The sequence below is a fragment of the Lissotriton vulgaris genome, chromosome 2_1 (assembly GCF_964263255.1).
Source record: "Lissotriton vulgaris chromosome 2_1, aLisVul1.2, whole genome shotgun sequence".
NCBI classification, from domain to species: Eukaryota; Metazoa; Chordata; class Amphibia; order Caudata; family Salamandridae; genus Lissotriton; species Lissotriton vulgaris.
In genome coordinates, this window is record NC_141687.1 from 1,965,426,392 (window position 1) to 1,965,445,049 (window position 18,658).

The window sequence follows — 18,658 nt, forward strand, 5'->3', positions numbered from 1 at the left end:
CTAGAGCTGGACATCTGGTTGTTGCTAATTTATGGATCCACTACCTTGCTTAGTCAACCTTTTAAGAAATCCGTCATAGGGACTCGTCAATCACCACGAGTAAATCCCAAGGAAAAAAAGGAAGCACCTATTACTATTAATCTACTATTTAAATATTATCTTGGGTTTCAGTGCCACAAAGTGCTTTAACGGTTTGTCGGGGTAGTAAGCGCTATATAAATACAATTGGAAATTACCTATACACCTTCAGCAATTCATTTAACTAAGACTGCCATTTGGAGCACAGCCTGTGAAAAGAAGTGCAAACCTTTTGGTGTTCACGGTAATGGCGGGTGACTGTGCCATGAGCTGCTTCCGCTTCAATAGTCTTTCCATCTGGGCAAACCAAGACAGAAGTCATCAATCCCAGGGAGCCAAATCCTATGAGAAAAACCCAAACAAAAAGAAAACATTAACACTAAAAATTGGTCTCAGTCTGGCTTTTTGGAATGTCAAGTAGTCCACCAACTAGATTCATCATATATGAATATTACCATTGCCACAATAATGACAAATATTTAATTTGCAAGTGTAACATGGAAAAATACATTGCACATGAGAATCGGGTTTCAAGGTTCGTGATTGTGTAATGTCAGCTTGTCACTAAGCAATCCAGAGTGCAGCCCAAGGGGTCTGCTAGGGCGACAGTAAAAGCTACAAAAGCACCAGATAGCAGCACTATAGTTTCCCCTTCTGCCCCCATACTAGAGGGCAAGGTAATTTACCTTGAGCCAGGATGTCAGACTGCACGTCCCCATCATAGTTCTTGCAGGCCCACACAAAGCCGCCAGAGGATTTAAGTACCTGAGCAACCATGTCATCGATCAGGCGGTGCTCGTACCAAATCTTTATCTTCTCAAATTGTGGCTGGTAGTTCCTAGAAAAGAGAAAAACATTAACCTGTATCCTGAATGCTTATTTAGCACAATGTATTCAGAAAAGGCTACTTGGATTGTTTTGCAATTTGAGACTAGTCTAGATACATATGATGTGCATTATTCTGCCATCGTATGACTGGGCTTTGAAAAGCATCTCCAATAACTTTGGAGCCATCAATTATTGGTGGGTGCAGGACTCCGGAGGATGTCCAGCTGAAGCCCACAATTCATTCCCCACAAATACCATCTTCAGATGACTTCTGTTTTTGAAGAGAACAGGACTCTAGCAAAGCCAGAAAAAAGCCCACTCAAAGATCATGGTTGAATGATGGAGTAATTTTTTTAAAGGTCTCTGTAATAAACCAGGAGTCCCAAAAAAATTACCCATATACTTTCAACCATTCTTGCTCTCTCCCAACGCAGTAGCCTTCCTGCACTGCCAGTGGTACTTGACCCAGTACAGTTCCCGCCATGCAGAGCCAACAATTGTCGCTGCTAACTGCATCAGTCACATCACCCTTCTCATTTTGAAGTGAAATAATGCAAACTTGGACCATTAATAGAACTGGGGTATGACAGGAGTACACTCCTTGGAGCTAATCCAGATCTTAACCTCTTCGAGGCTCATGACGAGCTGAGCTCGTCATGAGCCGTGGAACGCTCGCATGCGGGGATAATTCCCCCGCTGTGCTGAGCATTCCACGGCAGGTAATGCACCTGTGACGAGCTGAACTAGTCATGAGCACAGGAGCGCTGTGCCTCATGACGAGCTTAGCTCGTCATGAGCATGCGGGCGCTGTGCACGCCCCCCTCCCCCCCAGCACAGCGGGGGGGGGATTAACCCCCGCAGCGAAGGGGTTAAGCTAAAAGGACTTCATGAACCACATGGCCTCAGCTGGTATTACATGCAACGACTGCATTTCTTCCCCAGGACTTATCAACCCTGGCCTCCACCCTGATTCCCCCGCCCCCCCCTCCCGCCCCCTTCAATGCCCTTCCAGCATCGTCCAACCCAATCTACCATTCAAGTCCTTGCTCTTCAGTGTATAGCCACATTAGAGCAATGGCATCGAAAGAGTCTGATAGGCGGCCATGTGAGAAGTTAAACTAAGCAAAGTTTTCAAGCCCTAAAGTGGGATATGACAATGGCCCATTTGAAACTTGATTAAGCATATTATAAGGAGGCAGTTTAGACATAGCTGATGAGCACTTCTACAAGCACTGCATTTAATATGACATACAAGCCAAACTCTAAAAATCCAATAGCTTCAGCAAACAAGGTTTAATTTGTAGTATTTTTACTTTGGAAAGATCACTCTTTGTTCATAAAGGACCATGACGAAGTACAGTGCGGAAAGTAGATAGTTACGAGGGTCCCAAGAGGCACCCAAGCGCAACTGGCTAATTAAAGGGGTATGTAGTCTGAAGGATAAGACTAAATATTCACAAATTGAAATGAGTTCTAGGTAACTTTCCGAACATGGACTTGGTTTGTGTCGGAATAATCCAGGTCATATGATTGCTAGTTCTTGCGTAATACAAACAAAAAACACTGGCTGGGTAAACCAAGCGCACTCTACTCCTTATCCAAAATTATCTGCAAATGAAATGTTCAATTCAAATCAAAGTTCATCTGATGCTCCAGGAGGTGAGAAAGACAGTTGTCCCTCTCAAAAGGACAGGGTTCACAAGTTACGAAACAATTTTCTCCAAGCAGACAGAAAGTAGGTTAAGGTCGCGGTTACAGATGTTCTTTATTCCGATATCTTTGTCATTGCCCATATACCAACAAGTGTTTAGTCTATAACTGTTCAAAGTCACAGCTGACTTCATCAGGGCACATGTACCTACAATACAAATATATAAAATAATCGGGAGGAGTAATTCCTATCAAGGCACAGGTACCATCACCTTAATTTTGTGACTAGACTTTGAGGAGACGGTCTGGGGCAGGTCGAACTACCAGTGGTCACAATACATACATTATTGAGGGAGATTCATAGATGATATTCCTATGCTGTGGACTGGTTCCCTGAGACAACTACATGATTTTGCACAATATTTGAATGACAATCCTTACAATATGTCATTCACGATGATACTCTTAAAATAACATTTTTTGTATGTGGAATTGTATATTCATGAATCGAAAATATTGAGTAGAACGTATAGTAAAGAAACATCGTGCAATGCTTTATTACACGTAAAAAGTGCTCACCCCAAACATCAAATACAAGCCACACCCTATGGGGAAATGGTCAGAGCAAGAAAGAATTGTACCAACTGAGGAATTTGTTAAAATTGTGACAAATATGAGACAGATTTTCCAGCAGAGGTTATGATAAAGAAATAATCAAGAAAGCAACCAAACGAGTGAGTAATCTTGAAAGACCTAAAACACTGGCACAAAGGAAACAAGAGATGAACCCTATTCTTCCATATGGCAGCAATACAGGCGACTTATGGAGGATAATAAACAAACACTGGCATCTCCTTAGAGAAGATAACATCCTGGCACAACACCTAAATGACAAAGCGAACACCACATTTCGGAAAGGTTTAACACATTAAGGAAGGATTAGCCCCAGCTTCACAAGCAGATCACGCAGTTGCTGGCTGACCAAACACAATAAGTGTTCCTACAAATGCTGACACTGCTCAATATGCAGGATAACAATAGAGAAAGCATTTTTATTACAATAACAGCCGCATGTTTAACATCACTAATAACATTACATGCACCACACGATATGTAGTTTACATACTGTTCTGCAAATATAGCAAAATACTGATGGTACTACAGGCCAGCCAACGACTTCCCCGGCATCACCCCAGGCAGCAATGCAATCCAGGACACCCCGACTGACTTGCGCAGCAGTGATGGTTAGGCAGCGGAGCCACGCCGCATCGCCACACTGTCAGGCGAAAGTCGCTATCTGAATCATTTAAAGCTGGGCTGCATGGCGCGGGCTGCCTGCAACTTGCAGACTCCGGCCATCTAACAAACAGTCCTGCGCTCGCAGGCAGCCAGCCGGGCCCGCCTATGCCACTGGTTGTTGGGCAAATGAAAACATGCAAGTGAAGACTCTTGTGACCCTGCCGTGACGTCAGTGAAATTTCCGCAATATCGGGTTAAAAACACTGTAGCCAGCCAGCAAGGACCAGGCACTGAAAGCTAAGCTATACGCAGTCCGGAGGTGTCAAATAGCAGCGCTCTGGCAGACAGCGGAGGCACTATAAATATATGATCATGCATTTCAGTGCGGTGATGGGGACCACCACACTGAAATTAGTCTAACGCTTGATGCGTGGTACTTGGCATGGCTGCAAGTAGGGTACAGAAGGTCCAAGTTTATGGTTGCATTAAATGGGAGACAAATAGGGCATTGGTGGGTAGTTTAATATGTATGTGTTAAAGAAGTGGTTTTATGGCCAAGTAGCACCAGGTACATTATCGAATACCCCACAGTTTATTTAAATTTGGTCTAAAGTAAAGTTTGTGGAAAAAGTAGATCAGCAGTGCAGGAAAAGGACTTCTGCTGTGATTCTTTCCACCATTCTCTGCTCCCTCCACTCTCCTCCCCCCGACTAGAGCCTATACTGTTTAATGTTTCAGGCTTAGGTAGTTACATCCATATCTGGAGAGTTGAGACTCCACTGGTTTAATCTGTAGGTATACAAATGTGTATGCTAGACAAAATATCAGGACTAGCAACAAAATGGTGGGGTGGACTGTATATATATATATATATATATATATATATATATATATATATATATGTAAGAGGGTTGGGTATGCAAGAGGTCGACAGAATGCTCTTAATCCATCTATGCTAGAGTAAAGCTGGTCTCAAATGACAACCAGACCTATCTAACTTTTTGGTAAGAACCATGGTGTAGAACTTCCAGCATCACTGGCAGAAACCCTGCGGACCATGAAAGAAGGGATCCAAATGTATATTCAAGAGCAGATAGGGGGATCCAGTGCATTGCATTCTCTTGCACCAGAATAGTTTAAGCAATTGAGTGAGAATGGAAGCTGCAAGGGAGTAAGGGATTCAGTAGACGTAGGGTGGGTGAAGCTTAGATTCTGCCACCTACCAGTCCAACAGGTGGGAAAGGAGTTCGTTACAGCCATCGAATGATGTGGGAGAATAGTCTTTCGTAAGGGTTGCAAATCTTAAGAGGCCAATAAACAGAAGATGGAACGGGCCTCATTCATGAATTTCCTTTAGTGGTGAACCATTGGATGTGGGTGGAGGCCTGAACCTGATGTGTGACCACCAGAGTAAGTGGTCTTTAGTACAGAAGGCCTGTCCAGTCTTCAATGGGAAACATGCAAGAAGTCTACATGCAACAAGAGAACGGAAGCCAAACCCAATGAGGAAGGGATCAACTTGGAGTAACAAACACGACTGGCTTATTTCCAGAGTAACACGAGGCGGTGATGGTCAGAACGAAAGGAAAAAGTCAGGTTAAAGGCACATTCTGTACAGCCTTCAAACCTGAGGCATTGAACCGAAGAAGGTATAGTAGATTTTGGTGAAAGTTCCGACTGCAAACATTGGTAAATGAAGGCAAAAGATTGGGTGGCTAAGCCGACAAAGCCAAATTGCACAACGTAATATAGAGGCAAGCTATAGGTAGGGGCAAGGACACAAAGGTCATTAGTTACCAATTCAGATCTGTGCTGGTAATCAAAGCAGTTATATAGTAGCCACACAGGATATACACCAAGAGGAAACTGGGGTTCCCAAGTTCCCCAGCAGGAGTACAAAAAATTGAGGTGGGAGTTTTAGGTTGTTGAGCTTGTGAACTGAACAGGGGTCTTAATGTGTGGTTAAGTGGGCAGTGTAGATGTGTGTAAGCGACAAAAGGCAGAGCACAGATGAGGAGTAGAAAAGCTGTTGAAAGTGCAGGGAGGTAAGAGACCTCAAAAGACGGCTACAGGTAGCTTAGTGTGGCGAGGGAGTAAGACATAAAATTCTATCTGGATGAAGAGAAGAGTCCCATGAGTGTTTGAGGTGAACAATGGTTACAGTAAGAGCTAGCGCAGAGATAACCAAAAAGTGATGAGGACTGATTGAGTCGTAAGTGCATTGCTTCACAATTAAAATCGCCATTGCTCATTACCAATGAAGTGACTGTGGCAACAGAATACTGTTGATTAGTGAGGTAATGGATTATTAGGCAAGAACGAGTACTAGGTTACCATTTAGTGTCTGTAAGAGAATACCAAAGTGTTAGGAGCAACAATCAATGGTTGCAAAGTTAACTTTTGACAAGGTAACGCTAACCGTACATTTATCAGAGGTCATGCATGCACTTTGCTGAACCAGGAACCCTCATGGCAATGGAATCGGTTATATTTACAAAGAATTATGCAGGTAGCTAAACTTACTTCTCATAAATTTCTTGGAAGATGTCCTTAAAACGCCCATCGTAAGCCTTCAGAATGGTATTCTTAGTGCTCATGTAGAGGGGCCATTGCTTTTGAATTGCATACTGGAAGCAGCTGTGTGCAAAGCCAGAGATTGACTGCAAATAGACGGGACAAGTCAACCAGAAGAAAACTGAAGTTTAACAAAGCCATTCACTAGAACATTTAAATTTGGTATTCTACTCGCTCAATCCCTCCCCTAGAGTTCTCCAATCATCTATCTTTTCCCCCTGAGATATATAGATCTACACACACATATTACTGTTAACCAACACCATGTGAAACAGGACAGTCATTACAAAGATTACCAACTACAGCCCACAAAATAATGGGTGCTAGAACAAAACCAATAGGCTTTTAAGTTATCCGATGAGCCGTGGTTTTAACAATCACCCTCAAACACAAGACACTTACCTCATCTGTGTTGTACATGCCCATTCCTACACCTCCTGCCGGAAAATTGTACACCTCCCATTCCTTGGCTGCAGTACCATCAGTTGGAGTGAATACCATCTTGAAGGTGCCAGCTCGGTCCACTACAAAGTCTGTAGCTTTGTACTGTAATTGAGATACATTTATATCAAAACCTTTTCACTGCAACATGTTCAATCACAACTCTTACTTCTAATCATATTACCTGGTCACCAAATGCATGTCTGCCAATCGTTATAGCTTGTGTCCAACCTGGAACAAGGCGCGGAATGTTCTTACAGATGATTGGCTCACGGAAGACGGTTCCACCCAGGATATTTCTGATTGTACCATTGGGACTTTTCCACATCTTCTTTAATTTAAACTCTGATTTAAAAATAAGAAAAAAATGTATTAATGCATCAGGCGCCAAACATGGCTTGAATGTTTTGACCGTGGTTTTACTGGTTTGAAGCTAGTTCATTGTAAAAAGGAGATTTGTCAAAGGGAACAATCAGAAAGCATATTTATAAATAGCAACTATCAAGAACGATTTTAATGGCTACATTAGGAATTGCACGGAAAGGATCTCTTTTAATGTCCTTACTGTTTGTAGAAATTGGGCGATTTGTTTCGGATATTAATCTCTTTAAACGTCAGCTTATCTTCTAGACTCCTGTACAAATAGAACGCGCTCAGAATTTTTTTTATATATAGCTTACATTATGTACTTAGTACAAGTCGTGTACTTAAAGCATTTTGTTTAATGTTCATATCCGAATTAATTTTGATACATTTCTAAACACTGCCAATATAAATTGCACTTTATGCTGCATTGAGGTATAACGAAATATTACTGCAAGAGGAAACTAAAAGGCCACTGGGGTGAAGTACTAGATGGGTCCTTGTTATATCATATTCCGATCTATACAGCAGTCAAGGTGTGTGCTTCAACTAACCCCCCCAAAATTCATGTCAAGAAGAACATGAAGTCCTAAATCATATAGAATCGCATAACTAAATCCAATACAATCCTTTGATAAATTGAGAAAAGCAACCAATGTTACCTTATACCTCTAGCTTCCCAAAAGAGAGGAAATGAAAAAGAAGTTGCGCAACCAGAATACATTCTTTAGCAACTGGGAGATAAGCTCCTATGAGGGAACATTTATTTCCTCTGCTCGTGTGTCCTGCAAGTTACATTTTAAGTGGTAGATAGGTTAGTCAGTTAATTGGATTTGGAATGATAGCAGAAGGATAGAGGAGGACAAAGGTATTTATATAGCGCTTGTTGACGCACGCTATTGAGGAAGCGTACAAAGGATTAGTGGTGAATTAATATGGTGAAATATGAAGTAATTTCAGTGGTGGATATTAGCCAGTTACTTTGAGTGAGAAGGTTAGCGGAGGGATAAAAGGGGAAGAAAGATTTACATTCATATAGCACTCTTCCACCCAGAAGGGTCTCATGGCGCTGCGCGGGTTCAATTGAGGTAAATCATTCACTGCATAGAAAATGTTTAAAACAAGACAGGTTTTAGGTTCCATTTTGAACAGTCTGTGGTCTGTAATGGATCGAAGTTGTGCTGGAAGCTTGTTCCATAAAAGGGGGGATAAGTGGGAAAGGGATCTGCCACCATTTCTGGCGGTTCGGATCCTAAAAGGGGTAAGTAAATGTTCTGGCCCCGACCAGATTCATAGGTATTCAGAGGGGTGAAATGGTCCACACAGACAATATTTTCTTTAACATAGTCCTGGGCACAGGCAGAAGAAATGATGCCCAACTATGGGGACCTCTAGTAACATCAAAAAGCGATAGCTGGTTTAAGAATTTTTTTGGGGGAGGATACAACAGGTCCAGCTAGAAAGCGGTTGCCCTAATTAAATTAAATGAGGATCCTGGACAGTCGGATAGCTTTATTTATATGGGAAGACTTTACAGTTGTGAATCTACACTATAACTCGCCTTTGTATAATCATACGAACCCAGAATGTTCTTTTATGGCCGCCTCATTGGTAATAATGATATCTTCCACAGATAGCGGAATCCTGAAGAAAACTGTATTTTATAGGGTGTGAAAATACAACCTCCCCTGCCACCAACCAACCTGGTGAAAGGGATGCCTGGCTGTGTATTGGATATATTTAAAAGTAAAATAAGTTAAATACATTTAAAAAAAAATAATAAGTACCACACAGGTGTTTGGGGTGGCTGCAAGCCTGATTAAAAGGAGCGATGACAAAGCCACCAGAGGACACACTTCTGTAAGGCTCTTTAAATCTCTGCTAGCTGAGCTACCCTCATAAAGAGCTACACACCAATAAAGAAGGGATTACTGGTGAGATCTTCACAGCCGAGAGAGAAGTTGAGGAAATCAGGCAGCAAATGAACGCACTTCGTTTAACCAAGCATCAGACTAAGCATTGCAATGATCAGGGACCCCATTCCTTGACCTGCATCAAGGACGCTGGTGAAGGAACCCACCAGAGACACCTAAAAACAAACCTCTCAATACCAAGAGCCATAAAAAAGGTGACCGTTTAAATGCACATTATCAGGAGACCTTTGCATTCACTAAACATGCAATTTGGCGTATGGGTGAGAATTTGGTTCTGTGGTTGTAACACATTTACTGCTTTAACCCCTTCCATGCTCATGACAAGGTCAACTCGTCATGGGTTTTACCTCCCCTGTGCTGTGCTTATGACGAGTTGACCGTGTCATGATTCTATAGAATTCAAGTATTTTCAGCGCAGGAGGGGAAAACCCCTTAGTAGCCAAGGTGTTAAGGTGTCTGTCTTTAAGGTGTCTGTGTTGTAGTGGTGTCGAGAAGCTGGAAGTGAAGGAAGAGGATACAACTTAAAGGCTAGAAAATGAACTGGCAAACATTTCCTGCCCAACCCTCCTTGTGTTATTGAATAAATGAGCTGTACCTTCAACTCTGGCTTCATCAGGCGTGATGGTTGCACATTTGACAGCGACGTTGTATTTCTGGGTTGCTAGTGCAGAGTCAATGGTCACCTGGTCATTGGTCTGGTCTCGGTATGGAAGCCCAAGATCATAGTATTTAAGTTCAACAGCTACATTGGACAGGATGAGCTAGAACAAACAAACAAAAAATTGTTTTGGACAAAAATTCGAAATACACAACTTCACTTGTGGTTTAAATAGGTATCGAACCATCAGGTAAGACTTCTAACCAGGGAAGCAAACAGCTACGAGCAAGACACCGGCCCAAAGCACTCCAGACCCAGCATTCATATCAAACCCTTCACTCAAGCAATGCAGATACCGAAGTCAATCCAGATTTCCAAGCCTACACCAACTGTAGACGTGGCCGCTAGGATTTCCCAGAAGACTTCAAGCTGCTTACAAGGCTATCAGTTCATTCCTAAAAATCCACCCTGAAGATGCGGCTGTGCCAAACAGCCTCCAAATGGGTCTGTGAAACCCCAAGTGACTGCGCCCTAGTCATCGCTGCTAACCCAGAGCACTGGCACTCCATCCAGAAGCAGGCCTGACGCACAGATGCAGCCCAGACAGGGACAGGCATGAGGGAAACAACAGCACACTGTGGAGTTAACTCTAAGAGCTTAACATCCACTGGTCAGTCAATCTCATTTTGCGACACTTCTCAAAATCTGGAATGGGAATTACAGGTCACATCAGATAATTCAATGGCTTAAGATACCTGCTGCAGAGCTCATTTTTTATCAAGTAGACAAGAGGGTCGAATCCCAGTCGAAAAAACAGTGCATAAATGCATTTACTTCAGGTATGTGGTCAGCGAGTTAATGCAGCTATCGCCAACATTTATGAGCAACATGCACATACTCCTATAATAGTGCAAGGGATCAATGCACCAAACCCCAACATCAGGGTGCACCAAACCCTAACATCTGGGTGAAATTTTGATTCCAAAGGTTCAAATCCTAGGGAAGAAGGCATTAGGGCCGGTAGGGGTAATTTGATGCTGCAACTTGGTATATCAGTGGTCTTATGTGCACTTTTTGCAGTGCGCAGGCAACAGTAGTTTGGACATGGTAGGCCCTTTGTCGGAGTGTGAGCAGTTCAATCTCCAAATCCACCAGAATCACCACAAATCATTAAGCATACCAACCAGGCCGCTGGTAGAAGCAGCACTTGGTCGTGGTTGTTCTCAGTTACTGCCTTATAGCAGCCCAGTAGATCCAGGTTCCTTAATATCCTTCATAGTCAAACTCCAGCCATAGTGACTGGAGAACCCAAAAATAGGGCAAATAAGAAGTAGCGCATATGCACAATGCTAACCAGTCCTTTTCTAGCAAAGTTTAGGATATGCCCCCCCTCCAGAAGTTATTATCCCTTTCCCACACTGCGCTCAAAGTGGCATCAAGGAGTGCCAGACGACCTGCTCTGCACATCGGCTTCATGACATACTTTGGTTTTGACTGTTTTCTACAGAACACTTAAACATTAAGCACACCACAGCAATGCCTAATCAATAAGAGGATCAGTTTTAGAAAACGCTGGCCAGGCACAACACCAGGGTATGTTGGCACACCATTATTATCCAAGGAAATACTGCATGTAGTAGGGGCTAGGGTAAGCTTGCTAGGCGCATGAAATATGTACATTGCAGACAACCATCAATCGAATCACAGACCTGATGATTGCATCAACATCACTGCACTGACTGAACTCTGTCCTTCTGAGAGGGCAATTTAAAGTGCATCCACATTACCCTACATTACCTTTTCCTTGATGAACTCCCAGATGATACGGGTCATCTCATCCCCATCCATCTCCACCACTGGGTTTGCCACCTTAATGCGATTATCGGCATCTAGCAGAAAGGTACAAAAACATTAGACAGCTATAAATTGAGTTTCATCAACTGATAGAAGATCCTCCCGGGCTACTGATAAGAGATGCAATTTTAACCACATTGGACAAGTTTACATTTGTGGCAATCAAATGGATGATAATCAGCAGTGATCACCTCGGTGCATCAGGCACATCTGCCGGCTGTAATGTAAAAATTGCTATGTCAATGTGGAATGCCCTACCTGGGTGGTAAATAACTGCCATAGCCCGTATCACCAAGTTAATATTAGTAAAGAGTCTCCCCGAAACCATTTGATTTTTATCACTCAAATATCAGTTTTAAATATATATTGGAAATTCAACCCTTTTTCTCCAAATATCAGCGTAGAATTTCTGAAAATAGACCTATTTCCATCTCAAGCACATGCTTTTCACTGTTGGCATACATATTTTAATTCAATCAAGCGAAACCCAATTTGGTTCACTGGCCTGCTCAAAGGAGAGATACTCAGCAAGTTGAAGTGCTACCAGTAGCTTACGAGCTACTCCTTGAAGAAGGCAGCTGTTTAGCATTGGGAAAAAGGTATTTTGCTTTTTGTCGACACTGCCCAGCATAGGTAAAAAGCATTAGCAAAGCCAAATGGTCAAAAACGTGAGATTTCGTAGGGCAGATGAGGACATGGGGTGTGGGTGCTTCTATTCAGTTTCCCCTCACTTTTGTCTCCTCCACCCCAGTCGCTAACATGAAGCTGCATTCCACACCTCCAGCCTCAGAGAAAATTTTTCCATCCAAACAGACTACAAGCATAGAAAAGCACATATAGAGTCAGGGTTGAAGGATAAACATTAGATAGCAATGCCTACCAATGAGCAAAATATGCTAGAATCCAAACAAAACCTAGAACTGGCATATAATGGGCTGCATGTTGCTCTAGCTCTTTGGATAGAAGAGCTGGGGACTCAAAGGCATCTTGGAAGTCAGAGCAACTTGAATTGCAACATGGTCAACTGGTAATCATTTACTTGGATGGAAACTAGATCGGAAAAAAATGGGGAAATGGCATCAGCTTTTAAGTGCTACACAAATAGAACTTTCACAGCAAGTTCTCTTATCTCGATTATATCCTAACTCATCAGACCCAGGTTGTGACTTTCAGGGCTGCGGCATATTATGCAAGAGGGATCTTGGACCATTCCCCAGAAGGAGTACTGCTAAGTGGGCCTACATTTGATACCAACTCATTCCCATGATTAGACACATGGCTTCTCCGGGACAGAGGTATCAAAGAAAAGCTTAGCACCACTCCAGATCTATATTTTCAAGAGAACCAAGGAACAGTAAAATGTGCCTGTGTTCCATGGGTAGCATTCAAGAAAGTTATCCAGTGGCATGGGGAAGCAAAAAGAAACCAAAATGTAATGCTAGGCCAGAGAAAGACAGCACTCCTATAGCGGGACCAACCTGTGTCACCAATTACACCTCTGCTAGCAAAAAACGAAAAAAGGAAGAACCAGAGACATTGGTTTGGTGATATAAAATGTATTTTAGTGAATAAACATATTTGACATATTAAGTTTCAAATGTACAAGTATATGGAACGATGGCACTGTTACATTGACTGGAATGTAACCGGTCAGATACCGTGAACAAGTGCTCGGGAAGGATTGTGACGGAGGGAGTGTTACGTGACGAAGTATGTACAGCGATAGTGATGGGCGCAACACAAAACAAGTGGAGTTAAAATTACATATTTAGGGTACCCTAACAATAAAATGGTAGTGAATACAGAAGTTAAGTGGGGTATCCTTGATGGCGGCACCAAGAATTCCGCTGCAGAAGTAGACTGCATTTCGGCCTGTTGAGGTATTAGGCCAACATCAGGACCAGGTTACAGTTACTTATATGGCAGTGGAGAGTAGGCGCATGTCCAAATTTTAGTCGGGCGAGGTCCAAAGTGAGTAAGGATTGGACCGGCGAAGGTATAGCTAGGTGGGACGCCACTGGGGTCCCAAGGATCAGCGAATGATAATGGGCATTGTTGCAGTCGCAAAATCCACAGGGCTGCTGGTACGAACACTTTCCGAGTCAGCTAGAGAAGGCATGGCACATCACCGGGCCAGCGTTAGTCAGGCTCTGTGGCTTCGCAGGTCCGATCCTTACTCACTTTGGACATGCCCCGACCGAAATTTGGAAGTGCGCCTACACTGCTATATATGTAACTATAACCTGGTCCTGATGATGGCCTAACACCTCAACAGGCCGAAACGCCGTCGACTTCCACAGCAGAATTCTTTGCGCCCCCATCAAGGATGCCCCACTTAACTTCTGTACTCACTACCATTTATTGTTAGGGTATCCTAAATATGTAATTTTAACTCTACTTGTTTTGTGTTGCACCCGTCACTATCGTTGTACATACTTCTTCACGTGTCACTTGCGCCGTCACAATCCCTCACAAGCACTTGTGCAAGGTATCTGGCAGGTTACATGCCAGTCAATGTAACAGTGCTATCGTTCCATATACTTGTACATATGAAACTTAGTAGGTCAAATAGGTTTATTCCCTATTCACTAAAATACAATTTATATCACCAAACATATGTCTCCCTGGTTTTCTCCCCTTTTTTGATTTTATTCTCAGCAATTAATTGTGCTACATGTATTTGGGTTCCAAATAACACCCTTTTGAGAAATTGTTGTATGTTACAGACTAGTGCCCTAGTCTCTTTAGGGCATATGGGCTACCTCCTGTAGTCTGATACTGCTTAGCAGAAAATGAGGCACGCAATCATGCACTGGCGTTGCAACTCTGATCATACGATGTGGTAGACAAGGCCAACAAACTCTTGGCCTGGCTTGAAAAGAGGGACAGAGACCGCTTCTGGTGTTAGGAGTTCTGAAGGAGGAAGGTACTGAGAGACTATACACTCCTATGGGAGTCAGGACAGGCGCAGACTGTGAAGAGTTTCTAGAAGACCTTACTCTGCAGACACTTCTTAGTGATGCCAGGGAAGCCCTCGAAGCAGACCTTGCCACAGAACTGGCAGCTGCTATTCAGGGCCTTCAATCTGGAAAGGCTGTGGTGCATAATGGCCTGACAATAGTTATTTATGGGTCTGGCTGATAAAGTATCCAAATCCATGCTAGAGATGTTGGAGGCTTCACGAGAAAAAGGCTGCCTACCCGAGGGCCAGCTTGCAGTCACAAGTGTGGTAATACACAAAAAAGGCAAAGCCCCAACAGACTAGCTCTTACCGGCCTATTTACTTATCCAACATAGAAGCTAAAGTGTTGGAAAAAAACCCTGGCAACATGGCTTTTTAAAGTCATCACTAGCATTGTACATCCAGACCAAGCTGGCGTTATGCAACATAGGAGCACCCGCCTTAACACAAGTCACTCTATGGTGTGCACCACATGACTGGGCATTCTCGGGAAGAGCGTGTAGTGCAAATGGCCCTAGATGCGAGCATGGCATTTTATATCATAGAATGACCCCAACTCTTCACCACGTTGACCAGATTTGGTTTCGAGCTGAAATTCTGCAAGTGGCTTAGACTTTTATATCAGGACCCCCTCAGCCAGGGTACAACTTAATGGGACTTATTCATGGGTTTTCATGCAGAAGGGAACTCGGCAGGGGTGTCATCTCTCGCCAATGATTTTTGCATTTGCACTCAAATAGTTTGCAGCCAGGATCCACTTGTATGGGGAATTGGGCAGACAGAGGTGGGGAGGAGCATGTCTCCCTCCATGCCAATGACATCCTATTATAAGTCCCCAAACCTTACTGCTCGAAAGCCAGAATCTTGACAATCTTATCTTTTTGGCAGCTACTCAGACTATCGAATAAATTGGACTAAGTCCATAATATTCCCCTTATGGGGCTAGCACCATGACTCCCTGCTGACTGTTTTGATACTTGTGGCCAAATTTGTTTCTGCGCAGGAACATCCCACCCCAACTGGACAGACTGCGACAATGTGTCAAATTGGCATACCCTACCGCTGTCATTAATGGGCAGAGCTGCCCTCTATAAAATGAGAACCCTCCCGCGCCTCCTATACGTGCTCCAAAACACACATTAAGTGATTCCACCGGAATACTTCAGGAAAATAGACCAGAAACTGAGGTTGCGCCTTTGGAATAAAGGTGCACTGTGCATAACCCTGGATATCTGCAAAGAGGAGTGTGCGACTGGGGGTTAGAAATACCAGGTATCAGAGCTGTTGGTGATTAATGACTTGGTCTTCTCGGATAGACAAAAATCTGCCTACCATGTCACCAGAAGTGCGAAGGGATTAAGTGATCCCAGGCAATTCTTCCCTCCAAGAGAAGAGAAAAAACTCTTACCACCACATGCAGTGACCGTTGTGCAGGTATGGAGGGAAGCCAGAGGATACTTGGGTTGGAAAGAAACTCGCAGCTTTAACTCCACTGTGGCACAGTGACTTGCTCCGAGAAGTTGGTACTCTGGCAGGTTTTTGCAATTGGGCAACAATAGGTATAGAACATCTGGGGGGATATGTGGATTGATCAATCATTCATAAAATTTGAGGTTCTCCGCCAAGAATTTGAGATGGCGGAGATCGAGAATTAACGTTATCTCCAACTGGTGCATGCGTTGCGCAGGCACATCATTGAGGGGGTGCACCTGCTGGAGGCATTCCCTCTTGAAGATAGTTGACAGCACTTTCTTTCACACCCTTTGGGCTTTCCCAGTGGTTCAAGAGTTTTGTTGCAAGGTGACAGAGGTCATGTCCTGAGTGATTATTTTAAGGGCGCCCCTCGATGCAAAATGGCTACTACTGGTGGTGCAAGGGGAGGAACACTGGCCTAAATAGCACAACATTTTGTTAACGATAATGACCAGTGTGGCCAAGCGCAATATAAAGGACAATGGGGCTCAGATACTCTGCTGAGCACTATAGAGTGTAAGTCAGACCTTGACTGGTGCCAGAGTGGAAGGAGTGATCTGCCAGAGACGTGGCTATTCCAAAACATGAGAAAGTGTGGGGGCCTTGAGAGATTTCATGGGTACAAAGGAGGGGAGGGTCTCTACTAAAGGGGAAAGAGGAAAGGTGTTGCACTACTGTGTTAAATGCACGGATGATCCTATGTGAAATACTATGCCGTAAAAACGCCAATTGTGATATGCACTGGGGACTAATGTTTGAACTGTATAGCCTTTCAGGGACAACCTTTATTTTGATAAAAGCTGTGTAACTCCGATACGCAACTCATGATCAGCAATGTTTAAATAAAAAGGAGTTTCAAAAAAAGTTGCTTAATTTTGGATCAGTCTATCCTTGAATAATCAGGTACAATGAAAGGAATGGGTTGAACAAATATGGCTGCAGGCTATTTTTGGAGATTCTGTAATCCCAATTCAAGCATGTGATGACAATTGTTGCACTCTTCCCAAACAATATATTTCCCAGTAACCGAACAGACCTAGACTAAAGACTATACTGCTTGCATTCTACATGGAGGACGCCCACCAAAACTGGTTATGTGGCGAACTGCAGACCAAGCATTTGAATGCTAGGACCTCAATATTATGTACATTTAGGGAATAAATCCCTTGCCCATAGTTAAAATCAAATCTTTCCTTGTTGAATCGGACACTGGGTATTGAAGAGTGAACACCCAACTGCACCGCTCCCTCCCCAAGCTCACCCCCTTTCTCATTAGATAGTTAAGAGTCTAGAAACGGCAGGTATGTATGGGACAAGGCTTTTAGGTTAAACAAGGAAAATCTCCCACTTGTAGGAGAAGATGGCGCTACAATAGGAACTTTAGAACCACGCAAAACAAACCAGGATATTCGTACTACCTAGTAATTAGAGCTGGAATCTTTGAGATGGGATGCCAAAGAGCTGCACTGTGGTATGGCATTGTATGCCACAAAGGGAGAGAGGAACAGGCGGGAGGAAAGAGAACTATGAAAGGGCAAGAGTAATAAGTAGAGAGGTAACAAAGAATGAGCCAAGAGAAATCAGTAGCATCTCACATGAGGGAGCAAAAGCATCTCGAAGTCTGTCCCTCAAGGGACGAGGGAGCAAGGAGTTAAGCAGAAGGAGAAAGGAGGTAAAGGGAAGAGACCGTTAGGATAAGGATTACAGAGGAAACAGAGCCAGATAGAAGTCATGTTGGACAGGCACAGCACACAGACCTTGGAAGGCAGACACTGATACCATGTTCACCCGCCATACTTTTATAAAATCTATAGACTGAATTCTCATGTAGTCTTTCACTAACAGGCTTAGCTGTGAGTCTGGAAGGCACAGGAACTAACTGACAGTTGGAAGCACTGTTCCCTAGGTGACCAAGCTTCTGGGAAGACAGATGCTTCAATGATCTGTCCTTCAGATGGACAAGCTTGGCATTAGCACTCACCTAGCATGGTGCGGGCAGGACACGAACCACGACAAGGGAGGGCCTTTTAAAGCTGAATACCTCAAGTCATAGTCAGGTAGTATCGTACCCTTTCACTCCAGGATTTCTGGAACAAAACCTAGAAGAGATTTCTCAGACAAAGGACTAAGGACAGGTGCATGGATTGTAGCTCAGATTGGACTCTTTCAGAAATCCGTATAGTGGTGTAATGCACTGTGTGATAGCTATGCTGTGGTTTTTGTTTGGCTTTATAACTCTGCCTTTTATGAGCGGTTATTCACATACACAAAAGCAATAAAACAGGTTTTAGGAAAGGTATGAAACAGGAAGGGGTAAATGTAGGGGGAAAGTGTAGCCCAATGTGGAGTTTCTAGATTCCAGTGTAAACTGCATGGTATGCCTTCATATTTGCAGTCTCTGGTTTGGTTTGCACTCCGGAGGGATTGGTGCATTCCAATTTCCATGCCACCAGGTCCAAGCCAGAAGATCAAATTGCAATATGAAATAACGGCCCACACAATTTTCAAATTAATCTATAGGTTTCACACAGAAACAAAAAAAATCAATTAAAAAACAAACAAATCAAAAAACTGCAACATTGCTACATGATGGTGATGTCAGCTGAGAGTGTCCGATAATTAGGAGCGTGTCCGATAATTAGGTTTGCTGTGCCATATATAGTC

The 18,658-nt window shown here is 43.3% G+C and overlaps 1 protein-coding gene across 1 annotated transcript in view; it reads right to left on the reverse strand.

Moving 5' to 3' along the window:
• IDH2 (isocitrate dehydrogenase (NADP(+)) 2) overlaps positions 1 to 18,658 on the reverse strand; it is a 40,449-nt gene that overhangs the window by 12,848 nt on the left and 8,943 nt on the right. Inside the window, exons 2-8 of the mRNA XM_086958158.1 lie at positions 11,503 to 11,594; positions 9,703 to 9,868; positions 6,995 to 7,155; positions 6,772 to 6,915; positions 6,319 to 6,455; positions 765 to 916; positions 308 to 420 (exon numbers count right to left, since the gene is read on the reverse strand). Of these exons, the coding sequence (XP_086814284.1) occupies positions 308 to 420; positions 765 to 916; positions 6,319 to 6,455; positions 6,772 to 6,915; positions 6,995 to 7,155; positions 9,703 to 9,868; positions 11,503 to 11,594 (965 nt within the window). The remainder of the gene's footprint in view (positions 1 to 307; positions 421 to 764; positions 917 to 6,318; positions 6,456 to 6,771; positions 6,916 to 6,994; positions 7,156 to 9,702; positions 9,869 to 11,502; positions 11,595 to 18,658) is intronic.